The sequence below is a fragment of the Phascolarctos cinereus genome, unplaced genomic scaffold (assembly GCF_003287225.1).
Source record: "Phascolarctos cinereus isolate Bilbo 61053 unplaced genomic scaffold, phaCin_HiC Scaffold_1;HRSCAF=81, whole genome shotgun sequence".
Classification (NCBI taxonomy): domain Eukaryota; kingdom Metazoa; phylum Chordata; class Mammalia; order Diprotodontia; family Phascolarctidae; genus Phascolarctos; species Phascolarctos cinereus.
The window spans coordinates 90,432,543-90,454,863 of NW_027555514.1; the positions used below are offsets into that span (position 1 = coordinate 90,432,543).

Here is a 22,321-nt window from a genome sequence, read left to right on the forward strand (position 1 = left end):
CCAGCCAGAGAACCATCCAACAAAAGGAGCTTTTAAATTTGAGTTTTTATAAATGTACATATTTTTAATGTCAAAAAAAATTCTGCTTTCCATGCATGGTGCCTAGATCAGGTCCATGTTCTAGTGAAGGCTCACGGACTCTGCTAGACTGATGAGCAACCCAACCCATTGGTAAAAAATGTTCAGATGAGCAGTTGTCAAACTGTATGTAAAGAGTACTTATGGCTTATTCTGATCTTACAAAGAGATGAATTAAAAATCACAGAAATAGTTAGTTTCTGGGATGAGGTGGTTTCATCCAAATCCTGCCTTTTCTTCACAGCCCAGTTCAAGCCTCTCCTTAAAGCCTTTTCTCCACTGCTTTCACCCATTCTAATCCCTCCCTATTCTGACCACCCATTTCACTTGTTATCTCTACCTCTCCTTGGGTGCTTATCATAGAGAAAGCATTCATCATAGATGGTCCAGAACGATGGCTTCATTGCTCCGTGTGTATCTGCTCTCCCCATCTATATAGCATAAACTTTCTCAACTCACCCCCAGTACTGGGCTTGATGTACTTGATGCAAATGATCAGCAAATTCTTTTGGCATGAATAAATGAAGAATGACCCAAGTGTAATGAGAAGTATGCCCCATTTCCTTAGCTTGTCCAGGTCTGTGAACAGAGACAGCCTGCTGTACTTGGGAATGAGGAAAAGCCGTGGCAGCAAAATTCTTTCCTTAGGGAAAGGCCAGAAGCATCAGGCAGGTTGTACACAAGCCAAGTAATTCCACCTTTCCAGGCCTCAGTTTCCTTACTCGTGACATGAAGGAGTTAGATTAGATGATCTCTAAGAAGGCCCTTTTTGCTGTGACATCCCATGAATTCATGATTCTGCAATTTCAGGATGTTTTAGTATCATCCTAGCCCCCTTCCTTCCCTCTTCTCCATCTCCTGGTTCTCCAAGGCCTCCAGATACCCAGGATCCTCATGCTGTTCCATTTGTGATACTTACAATTACCCACCTAACCTAGCCTTCTCAGGAAGTGCTTCATGTTCCAACATATTTCCTCCTCTGAAGCAGTTCACAGTTTGCTATGGAAATTAATGAGAGCGGCTATGGCAATGGCAGGGTTGGAAGGAATTTAGGAAAAGCCGGAGGGTGTGGCTGGAGCGGCCTTGAAACACAACCTGATCATCTCTGCAGTCTTGTCTGTGCAAAAATTGGAATTGTACTGATGTGATTGAAAATCCTGTAGCTCAGCTGGCACCAAGCCTTTGGCTCGTGACCCTGTGAACTCTGCCTCCTAACACCACCCGAACCTCCCCTTGCTTAATTTGCTGCTGATTTTTGACCGATGTCCTCTTTCACCATGGCTGTTTCCTCGGGGCCATTCAGTGCCTTGGCTACATATATTGGCTTCCACTCACCACCCACCACCACCCCTGTGGCCTTCTTGGAAGGTCCTGGGTGAAAACTTTCCCATACTACATGGGAAGGCTTGGGTCAGTATCATGGAACTTGACTATAGGCTAAGTCCTCTAGTGTACCTCATCCAAGGGTGAAGAGGGTCTCAATTAGTTCTTTCCAGTCAAAACTCTGGTGTGTTTGGTGGTATCTCAGGAATTAAAAGAGAAGCAATCATATTATTTTATTAAAGGAATTAACACTACCATATAAATGTTTAGGACTCCCTAATTACAGCACTGTATTTTCAGAGAAAAGCATCTTCATCCAAATGAGGGTCTTAATTTCTGGTAGGAAGCAGTGTGATGGGGCAGCCTTGGAGTTAGGAATACCTGGCTGTAGTCCCACATCTGACACAAATTGACTGATGCTAGACAAGTCACTTAGCTTCTGAATGCGCCTGGGTAGTTCTCTGAGACTAGAATTTTCAGAGGAAGTGCTGAGGGAATTTTTTTTTTTTGCCAGGAGTTCCAGTAAAATCACAGAATCCTCCCTGAGGGGGAAAAAATGATATGTGAAGTAAATACTTTTTTTCCTCATTCTTCGGGGGGGATGGCGGGGTTTCAGAAGTGGATGGGGCCAGAATCCTAGTCAACTTCTACGTCAAAGGTTCAGCCTAAGCTGTCCCAAGACGGCCTTATCAAGTCAGATTTGTTTTCCATAAGGCTGGCCATGCAAGATGCTTGGGAAGAATAGAAATACAAACACAACGCACAGTTCCCTTCAGCATACTTGGAGATGCACGTGGTGAAATGAGCATGTCAAGGAAGGCACCTGGGAAATACCAAACAATGCATTTATTCCCTATTCAAACCCAGGACTTACCTGGATCTGTCACTGTTTTCAGACAGCTAAAACTGCTGCAAGACTCTGGAATGCCAGCCTGTCTTTGAATTACCATGGAGTAGCATGAATTTGAATTACCATGGAGTAAGCATACGGAGTTCCATTTCCCAGTGAAACTCCAAGTCCCCAACCTCGGAATCAATCACACTGTTATCCTGTTTGTGGCAATCTTGCATTCTATCTGTACCATCCATGCAGTAGTTTCTGTTCTTGGCACCTTTGAAATTTCCTCTCCCTAATTCCCCATGCCTGTAAAGAGTCACTTGTGAGTCTTCAGTACTGTCCCTGGCCTTAGTATTCACCCATCTCTCTCCTGTCAGCTTTGTGACTCCCTGTTTCCAGGTTTTGGTGCTAACACTTGCTGAAGTACTACCAGCAGGACAAAAGAACAGGGATCAGCAGCTTGGCATCATCCTCTGAGTTGAGCAGCCAGGGAGCAATGAGAAGGCCGTGAGTGGGAGATGGTGCCAAAGGGGAGGAAACAGACAACAAAGTCAGAGATTGGGAGGCACGAGAAGGGAATAAGCGTTTATATAGTGCCTGCCATGTGCAAGATAACTTTGCGAAGTGCTTTACTAATATGTCACAGCACAGCCACGGAGTCTTAAAGTGGGACCAATGGTACTCTGAGGTCTGTGGATAGATTTCATGGGTTTTTCAGGGAAGGAAAAAGAGAAAATTCTTGAGAAGTAGCTCCAGGAATAGGTTAAATTGGCTTTAACTTCCCCACACCTTTTAAATCTGATGCCAGACCCCAAGAAGGAGACTGATTTGATTTCAGTGTTAGATGGTGTTCAGGGTAGGGTGGCACTTGTGAATATTGCCTGACAGTATGGTGAAGAGAATGGATAGCTAGTTTCAGAGCCAGGAAATGTGCTGGCTATATGACCCTTAGTAAGTCCCTTATCCCTTCAGTGTCCTAGGCCAGTACCCAAACTCAAATAGAAATGGGACCACCAAACCATACGTGAGAATTCCTATCAGCCACATATTGACTTAGGTATAAATGCAATATGATCTATTTTTATTTATTTTGTGAAATATTTCCCAATGACATTTTGATCTGGTTCAGGCTACACTTGGGAGTATTATGGGCAGCATGATGTAGCCAGCCACATGTTTGACCCTTCTGCCCCAGGTAACTCCTTAAGATTTGAAATATTGTGCTGGTCTTGGTAGAGTACGCTTCATAATCCTGGAGTTCCATATGCCAGTGAAATGATATGTCTAGTCCCCAATCAATCACTGTTACCCTGTTTGTGGCAGTCTTGCATCCTGTCTGTCCATCCATGTATACTTTTTAAGGGGATATGTTAGCTCATTTCACAACTGCTGTTTCACTGGATCCTCACTGGAAGAGCCTGCCTCAAGCTACCAGAGACCAAGCAGGAATTAACACTTTTGAAATAGGAGAATGAGGTCCAGAGAAGTGCCCAAGGATATGTGGCAAGTTAGGGGTGAAACTGGTCATAGGAGCCTAATAGAGGCCATCCAGGCCTTAGGCCCTCAGATCTCAGGTCTCCTGACTCCTAGTTTTAATCCCCCGGTTACTTGAGTTTTTTGAGTGGGGTCAGTCTTAATGCCTGGAGCTAGCAGCTTCTGGAGATAGAAATACAATCTGTTCTTTAAAGTCAGTAAATATTTATTAAGCATCTACTATGTGTCAGGCATAGGGCATCTCAGTAGTACAGTGGATAGAGCACTGGGTCTTGGAGTCAGGAAGACTCCTCTTTTGGAGTTCAAATCTTATTAGCTGTGTGACCCTGGGCAAGTCCCTTAACCCTGTTTGCTTCAAGTTGCTCATCTGTACAATGAGCTGGAAAAGGAAATGGCAGACCGCTCCAGTATCTTTGCCAAGAAAACCCCAAATGGGGTCACAAAGAGTCAGACCCAACTGAACAACATATCAGGCCCTGTGCTAAGTGCTGGGGATACAAAAAGGGGCAAAAGACAGGCCCTGTCCTCAGGGAACTTACAGTTTGTTGGCAGAGACAATAAGCAAACAAATGAGCACAAATAAGGTATAAACAAAGATAAATAGATTGCTGCTGCTGCTTGTCCTTCATTCTCAAAGAGGACCTTGCCATCAAGGAAGTGATGCCGTGACATGCAAGTGAATTGGAGTTAAATGAGAAAGGCCTGAGGAGCTAATTAACAGAAGGAAGGCCCTAGAATTAAGAGGGGTTGGGAAAAGCTACCTGCAGAAGATGGGATTTTAGTTGGGACTTCAAGGAAGCCAGTAGGAAAATGTACAAATGCTGTCTCTTCCAAGAAGCCTTCTCTGGTCCCCTAGTCCCCCTCAGACCTCACTAATTCTTGGCTTTATAAGTATCTAATGCACTTATCACGTAACACCATGTGTTACAGCTATCTTTGTTGGTGTCTGTTCCCATGCTAGACTTATGATGAGGAGGCCAGATGACTATCTTCTTTAAACTTTACACCTTTATCAGATCCGAGGGCTGTGCTCTAGACACTTTAGGTGATTAATAAAGCCGCCAAGGGTTGGAATTTGCCTTGAATAAATAATTAAGAATGCAGGTAGGGGCAGATTGTTCAGATGTGTTTGACTCTTCATGTTCCCATTTGAGATTTTCTAGGCAAAGATATTGGAGTGATCTGCCATTTCCTTCTTCAGCTCATTTTACAGATGAGGAAACTGAGGCAAACAAGATTGAGAGACTTGCCCAGGGTCACATAGCTAGTAAGCGTCTGAGGTCAGATTTGAATCAAGGAAGAAGAGTCTTCATGACTTCGTTTGGCACTCATCCACTGAGCCACCTAGCTGTCCATGGGGTAAATTATAGATTCCTAACGAGAGTTAAATTGGAAGATTCCCTGTTTTTCCTGAAAATAAGAGTACTCTTCACCCCACTGTTGCCAGTACACCTGCCTTTTTTTCTTCTTTACACAGCTCGGCCATAACCAAAGGGATATTCCCTGGCCATGGAGACACGGGTTTATTGCAGGGAGAGGGTGTCAGAGAGACAGGAGATTCAAGGACATCTTGATATAGTGAAAGCATCAGCTATGGGGAGGCCAAAGGAGAGGAGAAATGCTCACATTGAAAACCATGGCAGGGGATATGCAGACTTGTGCAAGGCACCAGAAAGGTCCTGGATGAAAAGTAGTTTGGAAAGTACTTTCCCTGTTTTAGCCACCATTCCTTCTCCTGGGCCTCCCCCCCCCCCCGTTCCAGTAATTCAATGTTTGTTTCCCATTATTTGTTTATTTACTTATTTGTAGATGGTTATATAACTTGACTATTTTTCAGAGGTCCAGAATGACTTAAAAATGCCTTCTAGCCCCTGCCCAGTACTGAGAATTGCCTCTTTAGGGGAAGTTTCTGAGGGAATTGCGCAAGGAAAATCAGTTTGGAACACTCTTCCGCCTGTTTCCTACCTGCCATGTGTGCCAAGTGGCAAAGTTCAGCCCTCAGCAAAAACAGTTTAGATTCTGATGTCCATTAAATCGGTGAGAGTCACATATCAGCTATGTTCATGATTGTGATTACTATGCGGAGAGTTCCCCAGGGATGTGGGGAGAATTCCAAGAGACAGGATAAGGGTGAGATTCAGTTGTAAGGGTGGAGGTCTAGGTGGGTCAGATGCCTATCTTCACTTGTTTCTTTTGGGTGAGTCCACAGGACCCATCCTGGCCATTTATAAGTGCATCTTATCAAAGTGGATCTATCACCCACATTGTGTTCCCCTCTGGGTGCCATGTTTTAAGATCATTGACAAGTGGGAGGAAGAGGTGAAGTATTTAAAATTGTGTCATAGGAAAAAAAGTCTAAGGAATGAAAATGTTTTCCCTGAAGAAGATGCCCTGGGTGGCTGATGTAGGGAATGATAGTCATGTGAAAGAGGGAGCAGATTTATTCTGTATTCTATAAACAGTGGATGGAGACTACCATTAGACACAAATAGGTATATATGTGTACACATGCATGTTCACATATGTGTACATGTATATAGTACATTTATTTACATATTGCATTATTACATACATAATACATAGTTATATATGTAAAATTATTCTATACAAATTTCTGTTTATCGGTTCTTTCTCTGAATGCAAATGGTATCTTTCTTCATATGTCCTTTTTTTTATTAATTTATTTTTAGTTTTCAACATTCACCTCCATAAGCTTTTGAGTTTTAAATTTTTTCCCCTTCTCTCCCCACTTCCCTCCCCAAGATGGCATGCAATTTGGTATAGGCTCTATTCATATGTCCTTTATAGTTAATTTGGATATTTATAATAGTCAAAATGACTTAGGCAGATTTTGACTCAGTATAAAGATGAATTTCCTGGCAACCAAGCTAAAAGCTCTCTGGAGGAAGTTCCCCATCATTAGAAGTGTAGAGGCAGAGACAAGATGACAACTTGTCAAAGATATGGAGCATATTTGTACATTGAATATGGGGTTGGACAAGATAATAATAGTAATGGCAGCTTCCTTTTATACGGTCTATATAATTTACAATGCACTTTCTTTTAACAATCCTCAGGTAGTGAAAAAATTATTGTTCCTGTTTGACAGAGAAGAAAGCTGAGGTCCAGAAAGGAGAAGGGACTTGGTCCAGGTCACATGTGGTTAGTGGTCTATCTGAGCCTAGAATCCTGATTGATTCCTAGCCTATCTCTTTTAATGCACAAAGTCTCCAGCTCATTCCCTCTTTGGTTGGGGGTGGGAGGGGTGGGTTTCTGCTCTCCTCAGCTGACACTTCCAAGTGACACTTCCATGCAGTGATCTGAGCTCTTGCTGTCCGAGGGGACATTGGCCACACGCTAGAACTCTGAAGCTCTAGTAGTAGCATAAGATTGGGCCAGCAGGATTCTTCTGGTGATGCTATACAGCTGTAAACCTTGCAGTACCATGGTCTCATTTCAAGTGTATGGCACCATTTCAAGGGTGATGGGGAAGCTCAAGGTGGATGAGATTTGGTCAGAACACACTAGCAAACAAGAATTACATAATCATATAATTCCACTGTGACCAGAAAAGGAGGTAAGTTGATCAGGGACTGAGAGCAGGGGGATGCCAAGGGGTAGGCTGCAGCGTATCCACGCAATGCTAAGAGAGGTAGAAGTCCCTACAGCACCTTGGGTGGGCCCTGTTTAGAGGATTTATGGATGGACAGGGCCAAGAGTCAGCCAGAATGAGAGGGCATGGATATAGGGTGAGATTGTAGGATGGAGAACCCTGTAAGTAAGGTCACAGATGCATCAAGTGTTAAAGGTATCTAAGCACCCAGCCGAAGTCCACATACCATAGGCATCATTCTTTTTCATTTCGCAACCAGCTAAGGCTAGCAAAAGGCTTTTTGTTGTAAATAATTTTTGCCCCTTTGCTTGTGTTTTCTCTTTCTCCTTTTAGCTATGCTGAAGCTTTCTTAGGTTCACAGGTTATATCCTCCCATCCCATTTCAGAGTCCCTTTAGATTGTAAGGTTCTTGAGGGGCAAGGATTATGTTTTGCCTCTTTTTGTACTTCCAGTGCTTAGCACAGTGCCTGACATGGAGTAGTCACTTAGTAAATATTGATTGATTGCTTTTTCTCATTAATATTCTGTATAACCTTGAGCAAATAACAGCCTCTTTGGGTCTCAGTTTCTTCATCTTTCAACAATGAGATGGTTGGGCTGGATGAACTCTACAGACCCTTGACACTCTAAAAGTACCTTATTCTAATTGGTTTTATCAATTACAGTGATGAGTTTGTGCTAAGTAGTCCACTCCCTGTAACTAACCTAGAACTGTGTTGGTGGGATGTAGTCTACAAAAAACAAGATTTTTCTGTGGGCTTAAACGAAATTATCTGAACTGGCATTGGCCTAATCCATACCATTCTCTGACCAGCTGATCTAATCGACTTGGAGCAGCCACTTATAGGATGTCGTGGAAAGAACAGGGGATTTGTACTTAGAGGATCTTGGTTACAGGCCCAGATCTTCCACATGCCACTTGTGTGAAATTGAGCAAAAGAAATCACATCAGTTTCTCCATCTATGGAGTAATGAATTTGGATTAGAGAGTAACAGATACATCTATGTAATCTTTCAGTGTTTTACATAATAAACTCATTTCAGCCTCACAAAAACCCTGTGAAATAGGTGCTATTTTATAGAATAGGAAACTGAGGCTCATAGCAGTTACATGACTTACCCAGCTCTTACAGCTAGTCTTAATAGCACGATTCAGACCTAGGTCTTCTTTGGACTCAAAGTCCAAAATTGTATCCACCGTGCCCTGCTGCTTCTGATTTATTCTGAATCTTATGATCTTCAACTATCATCTTAAGCAAGTCTCTTAATTTTCCTAGGTTCTTGTTTCCTCATCTGTAAAATAAGGAAGTTAGGTTAGGTGACCTCTGAAGCCTGTGGTCCCATAGCCTGAGGCAAACTAGAAATGAGGGGAAGCAGAGGTTGTTTAAAAAAAAAAAAAAGGAATGGAGTTAATGTTAAAGAGTATGGGATGGAGTAAGTGTAGAGTAAGGATGGGGATATGGCAGGATATTTTTGAAGGAAAAACTTGAGAGCTTGAATTTATTAAATAAAGTTCAGTTCAGATGAAGTCCTTACTATGTGCTAGGTATGATGTGCTTTCCTTTCTTTGAAGAAAAGAAACCAGGTGGAATAGTTGAGTGGCTTTGAGTTAGAGGGAAGAAATATACAGTAGCAGAATCATAAAAGTGTCACCTAAAGCTTGGCTTTCATCTACATCAGTTTCAGAAAAATGCCGAATGTGATAAAGGTCAACCCATTCAAATATTGCTTTATAGCTTAGCTGGTGGGTCATAGGGTTGTTTATGGCGTGGGGATCAAGTTGCTGAACTATGTGGTTTGTTTCCCATTAATCCATGGAAACCCAGGAAAATCAGAATGATACCTGCATACAGCGAATTTTACAATTAAAACCCATTTTTAGGTTTGTTTTGTTTCTTTTTTTGAGGCAATGGAGTTAAGTGACTTGCCCCCAGGGATGACAGAAATTAGGACACAACAAACAGCAACAACAGAGAGGTTCAATCCCAGAGTCACACAGTTGGTGTCAAAAAGCAAGTCTTAGACTCAAAGATCTTTTGACTGCATTTCCCATCCTCTATCCCCTTTGTCAGGTTGATTCTGTAATTTAAAAATATGTTTTTAGAAGTTGCTTATAGCCTGTGTTTTATGTGTTCAATATTTTTGCCTATTCTAATATACTAAATTATCTGAAAAAAATGATTTTTTCATAATTGTGCTTGGGTCATTTGTGTGACAGTGAATAAACATAGAGATGAATGTATACGTGAACGTGGTCAAGAATTGAGTAAGAGCTTTTTTTTAAAACCTGTTTCTGGATCCAACTGTATGTGTGGTACATGCCTCACCATTTCGAATAGGTAGTGTCCAGACTAAGCATACCATGAAGGAGAAGCAAAAATGCAGTTTGCTGGGATAAACAAGAGCAAGAAAGTGTACTGTTCACTGTGTTCCTGAGTTTGGCTCTGCAGGCTACAGTGGGATCATTTGTTCACCCTGGAACATCATGAACATTGCCATGGCAACGTGAGAGATTTGCTCAAGATGAAATAAAATTGTCCTGGGAGGTATTGTTCTAAGCATCATTTTCACAGGAGTTTGCTTTGAAGCTGTTTAAAGACATTTTAAAATCTCAGGTTTGACTGTTGTTAGTGTTGGCCTCTCCAACCAGGTGGATTAAAATGACCAATTTGTCACTTTTTTTTTTTTTGCCACTTTGCCCTCTCCTGGCTCCACTATCCCATCTCTTTTTTCCCCTTAATGTCCTTGAAGCAGTAAACAGCCTTGTCCTAGCTATTTCTATGGGAGGCAGTGATGGAGGATAGAAAATAAGAGCTATTTCATCCACTAGATTGGCTACTTTTGATCACATCTTGCTCCCCCTTAGCCCAGGGATGCTAAGAATACAATATTGTTTTGCACATTCTTAGGGTTTTTCTAGCAATTGTCATTTCAACTGAACCATTCACATAGTTTGAGCTCCTTACCATCAGCTAGAGTGGTCTGTATAATATCAGGTCTTAGAAAATACATAGACCATTCTGGTGCCCTTCTTCCATCTTGAAGGGCAGGTCTTCCAAGGAATTGCTGTATAAGGAACTCAAGATATCCTGGGTTTCACATCTCCTAAAACCATGGCTCATGAGCCCCAACTAATGTGTTTACCTTTAATGTTCAGCCAGAGGACATCATTAGTTCAAAGCAAAAGCATTTAATGAAATGGCATAGTAAGAAAAGTGTCCACAGAACATTTTTCCCTCCACAAACCTCATGAAATACTAGCTTCATCAAGGGAGCAGATACTACCATGCTTTTTTACCTTTAAGCCCATCGACTTTTTTCTAGCTTTTAGAGAAGGCAGAAACTACTGTCATGGACCATTTAAATGATCCTTCCTTTGGTTCACCTGACTTGTTTCCTTTAGAATCTTGGTTGGACTTTTTCTCACCAGTAGGTTTTCAGCCCTGGCACTAAGCACTTTATGACAAAGGCCAGAGTACCACCAGCTATCTAAGACCCTCAGGCTCAGTTGCTGTTTTTTTTTTCCATTGAACTAAACTTCCTAGTTGTTGGTCTTCATGGTGAGCAATTCCATGTCCCTCCCCATTTTAATCTCTGAAGGCTAGACTATAAACCAGATAATTGCTTACTCAGTAACTACCAATTAGCTTTGGGATTCAGAGTTAACCTAGTTTTTGGGTTTTTTTTTTTAACTCTAAGTCTCTTCTACTCTCCTATATAATGAGTGGATGAGGAAAGGCCCAAAAACAGTGTCAAACCCAGGGGATAAAGTCCTTGTCTCTTCCACCTTCTCAGCCATTCCTGGCCCTTTGATATCTAAAAGAGGCCAGCAAAGTCTGGTGGGGGACTGGGTCCATGATATTTATCTCATTTGGGCTTCATGGTATTCTGACTAAACTAATAAGGTAGACATGGGAACTGAGATTGAAGCCCATACTTGACTGATTGTAGTTGGTTGAAACACTTGGATGTGCTCAAATTAAGAGGGAAACATTAAATTAACCAAACACACATAATTAGTGTAGCAAAACTCTCATTATGTATTCCAAAGCCAAAACCCAAACAGTTGCTGGATTTTTTTCCCCTGCTGTTTTGTAAGAACCTTTTGACTGTTTTGCATTTGTGTGAATAATCGGGTTGTCTGAAGAGACTGGGGAGGGAGTGTAGATTTTAACTTAAAATTTTTTTATAAAAATATCAAAAATGAGCAGTTAATGTGGAAAAGGAAGAACTGTTCCTCTAAGCCAAAACTAAAATTTGATTTCTTCCTCTCAGTTTATTTGTGAAAACAGATATTTTGTATGATAAAATACTTTATGTCTTTCAAAAAATGCTACAAATGCTCCATTTCCTTGAGGTAGAAAATTATGAAACAAAGTGGATTTTAAATTTGTTACAGCTGGAAATAGAATCTACTAACATGGTATCATTTATTTGGGGCTCAACAAATTCCCCAAGTGTCCCCCTTGGTGGGACGACCCAAAATTTTGATCGTATTAAATGGATGAAGCAGGGAAGGAATATCAAAGGACCTGGGTTTGAAGCCAGACTCTGCTGCTTATAAATAAAACACAGCAAACAATTTATTAAGTCTCTGCTTTTTGCAGAGGGCTGAAGCTAGTTGTATAAAGAGAGTTACAAAAGAAAGTTCTATCTGGCCAGAGTTGAAAGATCCGGACAAGATTGCTTATGTCACTTTCTGCAGGAACCTGGGTGGGGGAGAGGAGGCAGGACAGAGTGTGCATATTTTGGTCAGTTTTTGGCAGGTGATAGAACACACATCTTTCAGGGTGCCTATAGTAGAGTAGATAGAGTACTAGACTTGGAGTCAGAAATACCGGTTCATATCCTGGTTCAGAAGCTAGCAGTCATGTGACCCTGGACAAATCACTTAATGAGGCTGAGCCTCAGTTCTTCATCAGCATAATAAAAATGGCGACTGCACCCACCTCCCTGGGCTATTGTGATTACCAAATGAGCTAAGGCAAATAGCACTCTTTATAAACCTTAACGCAATAGATAAATGTTAGCTCTTATTACTAGGTATGACTTTTCCTGCCCTCAGAGTTCATTTTAACCTGATTTCAACTGAATGAACAAAGGAACCAACATTTATGAAGTACCTGCTATGTAGACAATGTGTTAAGCACTTTACAGTTATATCTTATTTGATCGTCACGGTACTGTTATGATCCCCATTTGACAGTTGGGGAAATGGAGGCAGACAGAGGCTAAGTAACTTGCCCAGACTCACATAGCTTAATAAGTGTCTGATGCCAGATCTCAGATTTTCTTGACTCCTGGCCCCAGGGCTCTATCCACTCCACCACCTGAAACATAAATATGTCAAGTGATCAGGGCCACTGAATATGACTTATCTCATGATCCCCATTCCTCTAGGGGTTGCTCTGGGCTTCAGATCACTTGGGGAAGCCCTTGAGTGAATGTATGTGTGTGAGGACATGGAAATGAAGAAGAGGAAACAAAGCAATACCTTTAAATAGTGACTCCCTGTTAGTGCTTGCATCAGATCCTAATTCTTTCACCATCTGTTCCAACCTGAGGTATCTAACTTCATCTATCACTCCTTCCCAGTCTGAAATGTCATTTCAGTCAGACTACACTGTCCTCTTTCTGGCTTCTGTGCTCGTATTTCCTCAAGCTGAAATGCCTGAAACCCACCCCACCCCCCAATCCCACCCCTTCTCTGATTGATTGTACAAATCCTTTCCATCTTCCCCACAAAGCCTGTGCCAATTACTGTAACCGCCTCCTCTGACCTCCCAGACACTTACAGACCGTAGGACATCATTTTGCCCTTGATTATATAGTATTAGTCTCATAGTGTTTCAGATGCGTTAAACTTATCTCCCCAACTAGCATGTTATTCTCACAGTGTTTCAAACGTGTTAATCGCATCTCCCCAACTAGAGCGTAAGTTTCTTGAAGACAGACATCACATATTTTATACCTCTTGTGTATACTACACTACAGTATCCGGCACATTGACCAGTAGGAGTTTAATACTTGCTCACTGGTTGGCTGATTAGAGAGATTAAGGCATAAGAGGAAGAGTGAGGTACACATGAATGGTTGCTAGCAGGAAAGAATTTAGACTATGGTGCCAGGACCAATTCCAGCATTCCAAGACTTTTGGAATGTTGTCAGGTTCCAAGTTGTGACTATAGTATACCCTAGCATCCCAAGGGCAGAGTGTTTCTGGGTGAGCCTCCAACGATGGGTGGCAAGATTAGAAGAGTGGAATGTGCCTGAAGGCAGAAACAGGGGCCTCCGACCCCTAAAGCCAACCAGGGACTTCCTGGAGGGATGCTTGACCAAGCAGGGAGCCCGCAGTTTGTGTCCGCATAGGACAAAGTGGAAGGATCATGGGTCAGTGGTCTGGATGATTTGATCAGCGTTGATACTTCTAATGGAGTCATTCCCGCCGGTGAGATCTGCTTGGAATCCATTGTGATTACACTTTCCAGCATTTGTCCACGGCTCCAGCTGCTGTGGAATGTGATGAATTCAGAGGGCCCGGAGCTGGGAACAGAGCCCTCACTTTTGTCACTGCCTTATGTGACTCTAGGCAAGGCACAGAATCCCAGTGTCTCCAGGGACCCCAGAGGCCATCTATTCTATGTTCTACCTGAACCAGGTATAATGTCCTGGCAATCAGTCAGTCAACAAGCATTTTTTAAGCACCTGGTAATGTGCTAGATGCTGAGGTGTATATACAGAGACCAAAGTAGAGCAATCCCTGCTCTCAGGGGAGCTAACATTCTCTTAGGAATAAGTAAAGAGAATTTACCTCTAAAAACAACTCACTCTTTAATGCATAGAAAATTAACAAATCACAACCCTTGTCCCCTCCTTAGGTTCTCATGACACACACAGAATCAGAGAATCTGGGATTTGGAAAGGACCTCAGAGGTCATTGAGGTCAACCTACACTGACATTTGTTGAGACCTCAGTTTCTTCATCTATAAAATGGGGGTAATGAGCTCTGCCCTAACTACTTCACAAGGCTATCATAAGAATAAGGAAAGTGCTTCAAGAAGGGTAAAGTGTATAAATTAAGGGAAGTACATAGAGCCCTGACTTGGACTTAGGAAGACCTGAGTTCAAATCCAACCTTAGACACCATCTGTGTGACCTTCAGCAAGTCTATTAACCTCTTTCAGCCTCAGTTTCCTCATCTGCAAAATGGGATAATAATAGCACCTCCCAGGTTGTTGGGAGGATCCAATTTGTCCAGTGCTTTGCAAACTTTAAAGCATTCTTTAGATATTAGCTATTGTGATTATACTGGAAACAGAGAAGGAATGTGTTTAACATGTACCGGAAAAGGGCTGTGGACTGATGATTCTATCCCTTACTTTTTTGAACTTCAGCCTTGAAAATTCCATTTCTTGGAAGGTCTATGTGACGTGAACCTTCTTGGGGGGAGGGAAGGTGAGAACAGGCAAAGCGTATATGAAACCAAGATGAGGGAGTTGAATGCCAAAGAAATGGCAGCTTCCCTGCTCTTAAGAAGTTTACAATCTAGTCGGGCATGTCCAGAATACCAACGGAACACTCCTGAAGTTACTTACATGAATCTGCGATTAAATTCCTCATAGTGTGGGAACTCCCTCCGCAACATATCTATGACTTGTAGAGTAGCTAAGTCCTAGGGAGTTGCCTAAGATATGTAAAGACTTTCCCAACGACATTCAGCCAGTAAGTGTCAGAGACTAGATTTGAAGAGGGTTTTCCAACCTCAGACCCTATGTTCAATCCAGTGTTCCACTTTTGGCCTGAATAATCCTGGTTTTTGTTGTTATTTTTCAGTTGTCTGACTCTTCATGACCCCATTTAGGGTTTTCTTGGCAAAGATACTGGAGCGATTTACTATTTCCTTCTGCAGCTCATTTTACAGATGAGGAAACTGAGGCAAATAGGGTGAAGTGACTTGCCCAGGGTCACATAGCAGTAAGTGTCTGAGGCTGGATTTGAACTCAAGAAGGTGAATCTTGCTGACTTCAGGACCAACACTGTGCAACCTAGCTGTTTTAGTCATATACATTGAGATACCTGACAACCACATCTGCTTAACTAGAGAGGCAACTTAGAACAACCAAGACCAGGGTTCAGGTCCTCCCTCTGACAGGTACTGGCTGTATGACCCTGGGCAACTCTTCAGTGCTCTCTAGGCAACTCTGTAAGATGTGATTCCTTAACACGTGTGTGTGTGTGTGTGTGTGTGTGTGTGTGTGTGTGTGTGTGTGTGTGTATGTGTGTGATAGAACCCTTTGGCAGTTTGGTGAAGCCTATGGACTCCTCAGAATAATGTTTTTAAATGCATAAAATAAGACACAGGATTGCAACAGAAACCAATTTGTTGAAATAGTTGTAACATTTTTTAAAAATAAATTCAGAAACCCCCAGGTTAAGAACCTCTGCTAGGACCATAAGTTTCATAGAAGGTGCCAACCTACTTTGGTAGAGAAAATGTCCTTCTCAGGGAGTTTGCTGTGCCAGTGACATCACCTCTATCCCTATCTGTCTGTGTAGACACAGCCCTGATATCTCCCTCGGTACCTGCTAGCTCTTCTCAGCCTTGACTTTCCCCCTATCAGGCAGGTTTCTAATCCAAAATCTCATCTGAGCGGTGAACAAGTATCTGGGATGCCTTCCCATCCCAGTGCTTTTCTTTGAAGGTCTAGACCCATCTCTCCTCTTTCAGTAACCCCAGTGCATCCTGGCAAAGTATTTCTATCTATCCATTTCAGTCCACCTCTTCAGCCTCTTCCATTCTCTTTTCCTTTCTTTGTCCTCTCTTCTTTCCCCTCCATCTTTCCCTTTTGTTCTTCATTCTCACTTCTCTCACCTCTTTTCCTTTTCCTTACCTTTTGGCCTCTTTGTTCCTTTCCTCCTCTACTTACCTTCATGCTTGGGGTAGGCTGAGGTGGTGCTGGGCGGTCTGAGTACTTGTAGGGGAGGGTGATTCTTGCCCAAATCCTCCCATTCCTGTTTTTCCCACTTTGAGCATCAAGGAAGAATACTGGATTTGAAGTCAAAAGAGCTGAACTTCCAGGTCCACTCTGCCTCTGTCTGATCTCATATATGTTGCTTAACCTCTTTACAATTGTTTACTTGTTGGAAAAATGAGGGGAGTTGGACTAAATGATCTCCAAGAACCCATATCATTCTAAACACTGGGGTTCCAAGCAATTAAATCATCCCTTGCTCCATCTCAGTGTCCCTCAGAACTCATCAGACCCCAAACTCTAGTTGTGGCCCTCAAGGTAGCCCAAGGCCTTCCTCACTTTAGCTGTTCTATTGTTGGGTAAATAATCTGTGGCTTGCAACAAACAGAGAGTGTGATCTCTGTTGGGAGATGGGGAAATTCTGGAACCTGAAGGATGGTAGGTCATGCAGAACTCAGTGAATGCTCCTAAAACCATTTAATATACTCCAGAAAAGAAGCCAGATAAATGCGTGAGTGCTGCTGTTAATAACAGACATTTTCTTTCTTTTTTTTAATTCTAGGATCTTAGCTCTTTTGCCATGCCATTCCTAGATGGAGACCTGGAAAGCTCGGAAAAACATGCTTCCCGTAAGGTAAGATCACCTCATTCACAGCTTGTGTGTTTCCCACTTGGAGTGAGGGAGAGTTATATGTGGGCACTCAGGTATTGGTCCCACCCTCTGGTCACATTGCTATAGGAACACACTCCCTTCCCTGATTAGGAGTGCTGCTCTTCTCCCTCTATATGGCCTGGACCTGATGATTCAGGTGGTAGGTTATCCAGGCCCGACATTCTTCTTCCTCCCTCTTGTCGCTTATGTTTGTGTCTTTGGGGTGCTTTATTAGCAGCAGAGTGGTCAAAGTCAAAAGAGATGAACGTCAGATTTAACCCTTTGGTTATACTCTATTTATTAGTAGTCCTGGGCATGAGAGAAAGGTCGAAGGTGGTAGTGAATATGAGATGTGGGTATTATCTGCAGGGATGATTTAATTAAGATAGCTCTGCTCTCATTATCACAGATAACAGAGTTGATTCTGACCCTGGAATAGCCCAGATTTGGATATCTTTTTTTTCCTGTCCTTTGCTATGACCCTCACTCTCTTTTTCTTTATCTCACATTTCCCTTGCTCTCTGTCTTCCTCTCCCCATGTTCCCCTTCTGTTTCTGTCTCCCTTTCTCCCTTCTTCTTCTTCTTCCCCTCCTTCCTGCTTTGTCTGTCTGGCTTCCTCTCTTTTTTTCATTTCTCTTCTCCTTTTACTTCCTTTCCCCCTCCACCCATTTACACTTAACTGAAATAATTTTTCAGGAGAAGTTTTGTTCAAAGCTCGTAAATAAAAAATCCTCTATAAAAGATTTAATGAAAATTAAATGGAGATGAATGATTGAAACCTTCCTAGGGTTTGTCATCTGTTAAACCCTGGTTTTTCTGTCTTGCTATAATGACATTTCATTTTGAAAGATATTTGTGTTGTGTAGATAATTGCTCAAGTCTGGTGCTCACACATCCCAAAATGATAACTTTCTTTAATTGGTGCATTCCACTGTTATCTGTAATGGTGGGAATGCTCAGATTTTGTGTATTGTGTTCTAAATTATATTAAAATTTTTAAAAAAACTATTTTGCTACTACAAAAAAAAAACCCTTTCCTTCAAGTTTCTCAGTCCTCCTCAATTTTTCCACTTTATTTGTAGGTCCAAGAAATTCCTTGGAGCAAAATCACTGGGCCCAACTTTGAGGTTCTAGTCTAGCTAGCAAGGTTCTAATCTTTCCCTCTCCTTGCTACTTCATCTTCTTTTTCTCATCTGCTCTTGTCCCCCTTCCTCTCCCACTCTCTCTCTTCCTCTTCTCTCTTCTCACTCTCCTTCTCCTTCTCCCTTTCCTTTCTCATTCTGTTAGATGGTACAGTGAAGAGTGGGCCGGTCTTGGAGTCAGGAACATTCATCTTCCTGAGTACAAATCAGGCCTCAAACACTTGCTAGTTGTGTAACCCTAGGTGAGTCACCTAACCCTGTTTGCCTCAGTTTCCTCATCTGTACCTTGAACTGGAGAAGGAAATGGCAAAGTACTCTAATATCTTTGCCGAGAAAACCCTAAATGGGGTCACGAAGCATTGGACATGACTGGAATGATTGAACAACAACAGAATTACTTGAAGTCATGTAACTCATCGGTGACTCAGAGATGCCATCTGGGGTGTGAATTTGAAGGCATAAATCTGAGTCAGAGAGGGCCTTAGTGGAGGATTAGGAGGGGAAGCAAAGCACCTAGCTGTCTTTGGAGCTGTGGGACAAGGCAGGGTTTCTCCTGCAGTGGAGAAGTGAGTTTGGGACAGGCAGCTGGGGATGGAGGAGTCATCCCCAAGTCTGTCTGCAGTAAAATGAGGAGTGTGGCCTGAGCCTGTAGCTAAAGATACCCAAATAATCGGACAAGTTGCCTTGAAACTTGATTTTTTTTTTGTTCTGAATGCCCTCAGGAGCTGGAATCACCAAGAGTAACAATATGAGTAATGGTAAATATTTAGTCTTTGCTCTGAGCATTTTAATTAAATATAATTGAATCAACTAATTAAATAATACAGATCCATGGGGCTCTTTTTCTTCTCCCTCTTTGCCTTCTCTCCCTGCCAAGAGGAGTTGGCTTCACTTTAACCTGCCCTATTAGTAGCTCTTGTAGCCTAACTAGATGAGAACCTCAAAATGATTTGGCCTCAGGAATTTCCTGGGTCTGTAAAGAAGTGGGAGAAAGCGGAGGAGGATTTCCACGCTTAAAGGAAAGTGTTTCAAACAAACTCAAGGGATTTCGATCAGGCTCAGGGACTAAGATCATAAGAGGATCCTTACCATCAGGGAACATTTACTGAGTACCTACTTTGTGTCCAACAAGGTGCTTCGCACTGTCCCTGCCTTCCATGAACCTGGGATCTAGTTGGAAAGAGAGCTGTGAGCTGGAAGGATTCAAGGACAGTACGCTTGTTGATTTTCATTGTATTGAACTAACCTGTTTGTACTATCATCTAAACTTGTGTTTCTTTCCACAAAGATTTGTTCGTCTTGTTGCACATTCCTTAAACAAGGGACCACAGTTTGCATAACTGTGAGGGTGGAGTAAGGTTAGGATGGGTTTTGAGATATCTTGTTGAAACAATAAATATTCTAGGACTAGAAGGGAGACCAAGGGTCTTTTAGGGAGGGCATCTGTTCTAGGTGAAAAATGTTCTTTACCTGCCTCTTATCCCTGCCCATACTCCGTGGCCACCTGACACAACTAAGATACCTCGGGTATAAAACTCAAAAGGCTGAATAGATATTTTTGTACCAAAAATACATATTGTGCATGCAGTGATTTTTGAGTGTGAAAATATTCTTAAATATTCTATTTCAAAATTTCTCCAAGGCCCTTTTCACCTTAGTATGTTCTGTATTCCCAGGTCTCTACAGACTAGCTTTGATGGATTTCAACAATATTTTAATTTAATTTGTATTTTTGGAAATTCAATTTTATTTTTTTTTTCAATTAGTAATTCAATTAGTATATGTTTTCTTTCTGTCTCAGCTCCTCCCCCATCATTGGCGAAAAAAAGAAAAAGAAGTACCTTACAACAAATATAAGCAAATTGCTCTTTCAGGGGATTTGTATGTAGGGTGCGTCATCATCAGTTCTCTGGGATTGAGGTTGGTCATCAGCAGTGTATTTTGAGTCTTGAAGTATTTTCTGGCCAGATTAATTTGGGTAATGCTCCTCTGTATACTTTCTAGTCTGTCCAGTAGAATGAAAGCTCCTCTAGGGAAGGGACTAGTTTTCATTTGGTATCTCCCAGTGAAGAGCCTAATGCCTGGCACACAGCATGTGCTTAATAAATGCTTAGCAAGTTGAATTTACTTCAATTTGCAGTGGAAAAGGAACTGGAATTGACACCAAATTATAATAATGAATAACAAAACAGTAGGTGAGAACAGGTGGGTTATTCTGAGTCAAGAAAGGTGAAGAAAGGTTCAGAGAGAGAAATCCAGAATTGCAGGAGAGATTCTAGTGTAGAGCAGGGGTCAGACTTCATGGGTTCAGAGGGCAGTGTAGTGAGAGGTGATTAGAAATGACTTGTATGTCTTGCTTTCCCTTGAAGATTTGTTACTTTAGTTCTTCAGCCTTTCTCTGGTACTTCCAGACTCCTTCATGTATTGCTTTTACCTTTCTGGATGTTGGTTTGTAATGGAGCTTGCTAGAAGAGGGTTAACCAGCCCCCAACCTTAACAAACTGTTACTAGGCCTGCTGTACCCTAGACCTGTCAAAGACCAGGACTGCTGGAATCTTTAAGCCTTGGACATAGAGTACCAGCAAAGCTAAAGACCACAAAGTTACACACACACACACACACACACACACACACACACACACACACACACACACACAGTTGTTCTTGCTCAAACAATCGTGTCTGACTCTTTGTGATTCCATTTGGGGTTTTCTTGGCAAAGATAATAGAGTGATTTGCCATTTCCTTCTCCAGCTCATCTTACAGGTGAAGAAACTGAGGCAAACAGGGTTAAGTGAGTCACACAGCTAGTAAATGTCTGAGGACAGATTTGAATTCAGGAAGATGAGTCTTCCTGGCTCCAGGCCCAACATTCTATCCACTATGCCACCTAGCTGCCTATATACTTGCTTGAGAAAGCATGGTTTAATGGGAACTATCAGATTCCAAAAGAAATAACTTACTAAATGACATACAAATCTATCAAAAATTATACCTGTAGGACAAACATCATTAACAATAAACCTAAACATAGAAGACTTATAATTATTCCGTGTCCTGGACCCAGTAGGTTCTGCTAGGACATGAGGCCATGTGGATTTGCCACAAGAGAGAGAAACACACACACACATACACACATACACACACACTCTCATACTCTTTTGATTGCTTCTCCACTCACAGGAAGAGTATTTTTCTACATCAGTTCACAGAGAAGTTTGGGGGAAGAAAGTATACCTTAGCTCCCCTGCTACTTTTCCATCAACAGAAGAGAAATCCAGGATAAAGAGACAGTTCAGACTATTGTTGTCCTATGGCCAACCAGAAAGAAAGAGAACAAAGAAGGTCAGGCGTAAACACTTGGGAAGACCTGGATGAAGCCTACTATTATTGCCAGTTAAGTCAGGTTTCAAATCAGTTCTGTCAGCCTACTCTTGGGCTCAACTTCAAGGATGATGCAACCTCCTATTGCAAGTTTCACCAGGAAGAAGTCATTCATTAATATGAGGGAGTCCAACCCATTTAATGCATACAAAGCATCCTCCCTCAGTCTAGTCCACATGACTTATTGGTGTGCCATGGTCGAGAAGGTCCTGAAGAATCAGACACAACTGAATAACAAATGTTCTAAGCACAGTGCTAAGTTCTGGGGATACAAAAGCAGATTAAAAAAAACAGTCCTATTTCCAAGGAACTCGCAGTCTCAGAGTTGGAAGGGACCTCAGAAGTCGTTAGCCTCTCTTATAGTTAAACAGGTACCATCCTGCTCTGGTGGGAGCTTGGTAGAGGAGGAATAGACTCCCATCCCTTTCCCATTCAAATGTATAGGAGACACTCTTGCCAAATATGACAATACTAAGAATATGGGAGCCAAGGAGGCCTCTCTGGTTGTTTAGAGTTAATGCTCTGCATATACGTATGTCTTTGTTTCTGTCCCTCTGCTGCTTTGAACAGGTTTCGACTCACCCCCTCGAACGCCCAAGATAGACTCTTGCCATGGAAGCCAACCTAGCTTCTGGCCTCAGCCTGGGAAAGGCCAAGTGAGACAAAACAGTGACAAGCCTTCTTACGACCTCAGAGGTCCTTATGTCTGGCTTAGCTGTCCTTGTTTCCTCTTATCCTTAAAGGGATATCTCCTGATCAACTCTAAGTGCCTTCTAGTATCTGACAGAAGCCAAGATGAATGAACCCTTAAGGAACTTACAGTC

At 42.1% G+C, this 22,321-nt stretch overlaps 1 protein-coding gene across 2 annotated transcripts in view; it reads left to right on the plus strand.

Moving 5' to 3' along the window:
• The window catches only part of PRKAG2 (protein kinase AMP-activated non-catalytic subunit gamma 2), a 461,370-nt gene that overhangs the window by 148,574 nt on the left and 290,475 nt on the right, over nt 1-22,321 (plus strand). For both annotated transcript variants that reach the window (XM_021009627.2, XM_021009628.2), the window contains one exon: nt 16,882-16,953. In XM_021009627.2, the coding sequence (XP_020865286.1) occupies nt 16,882-16,953 (72 nt within the window). The remainder of the gene's footprint in view (nt 1-16,881; nt 16,954-22,321) is intronic.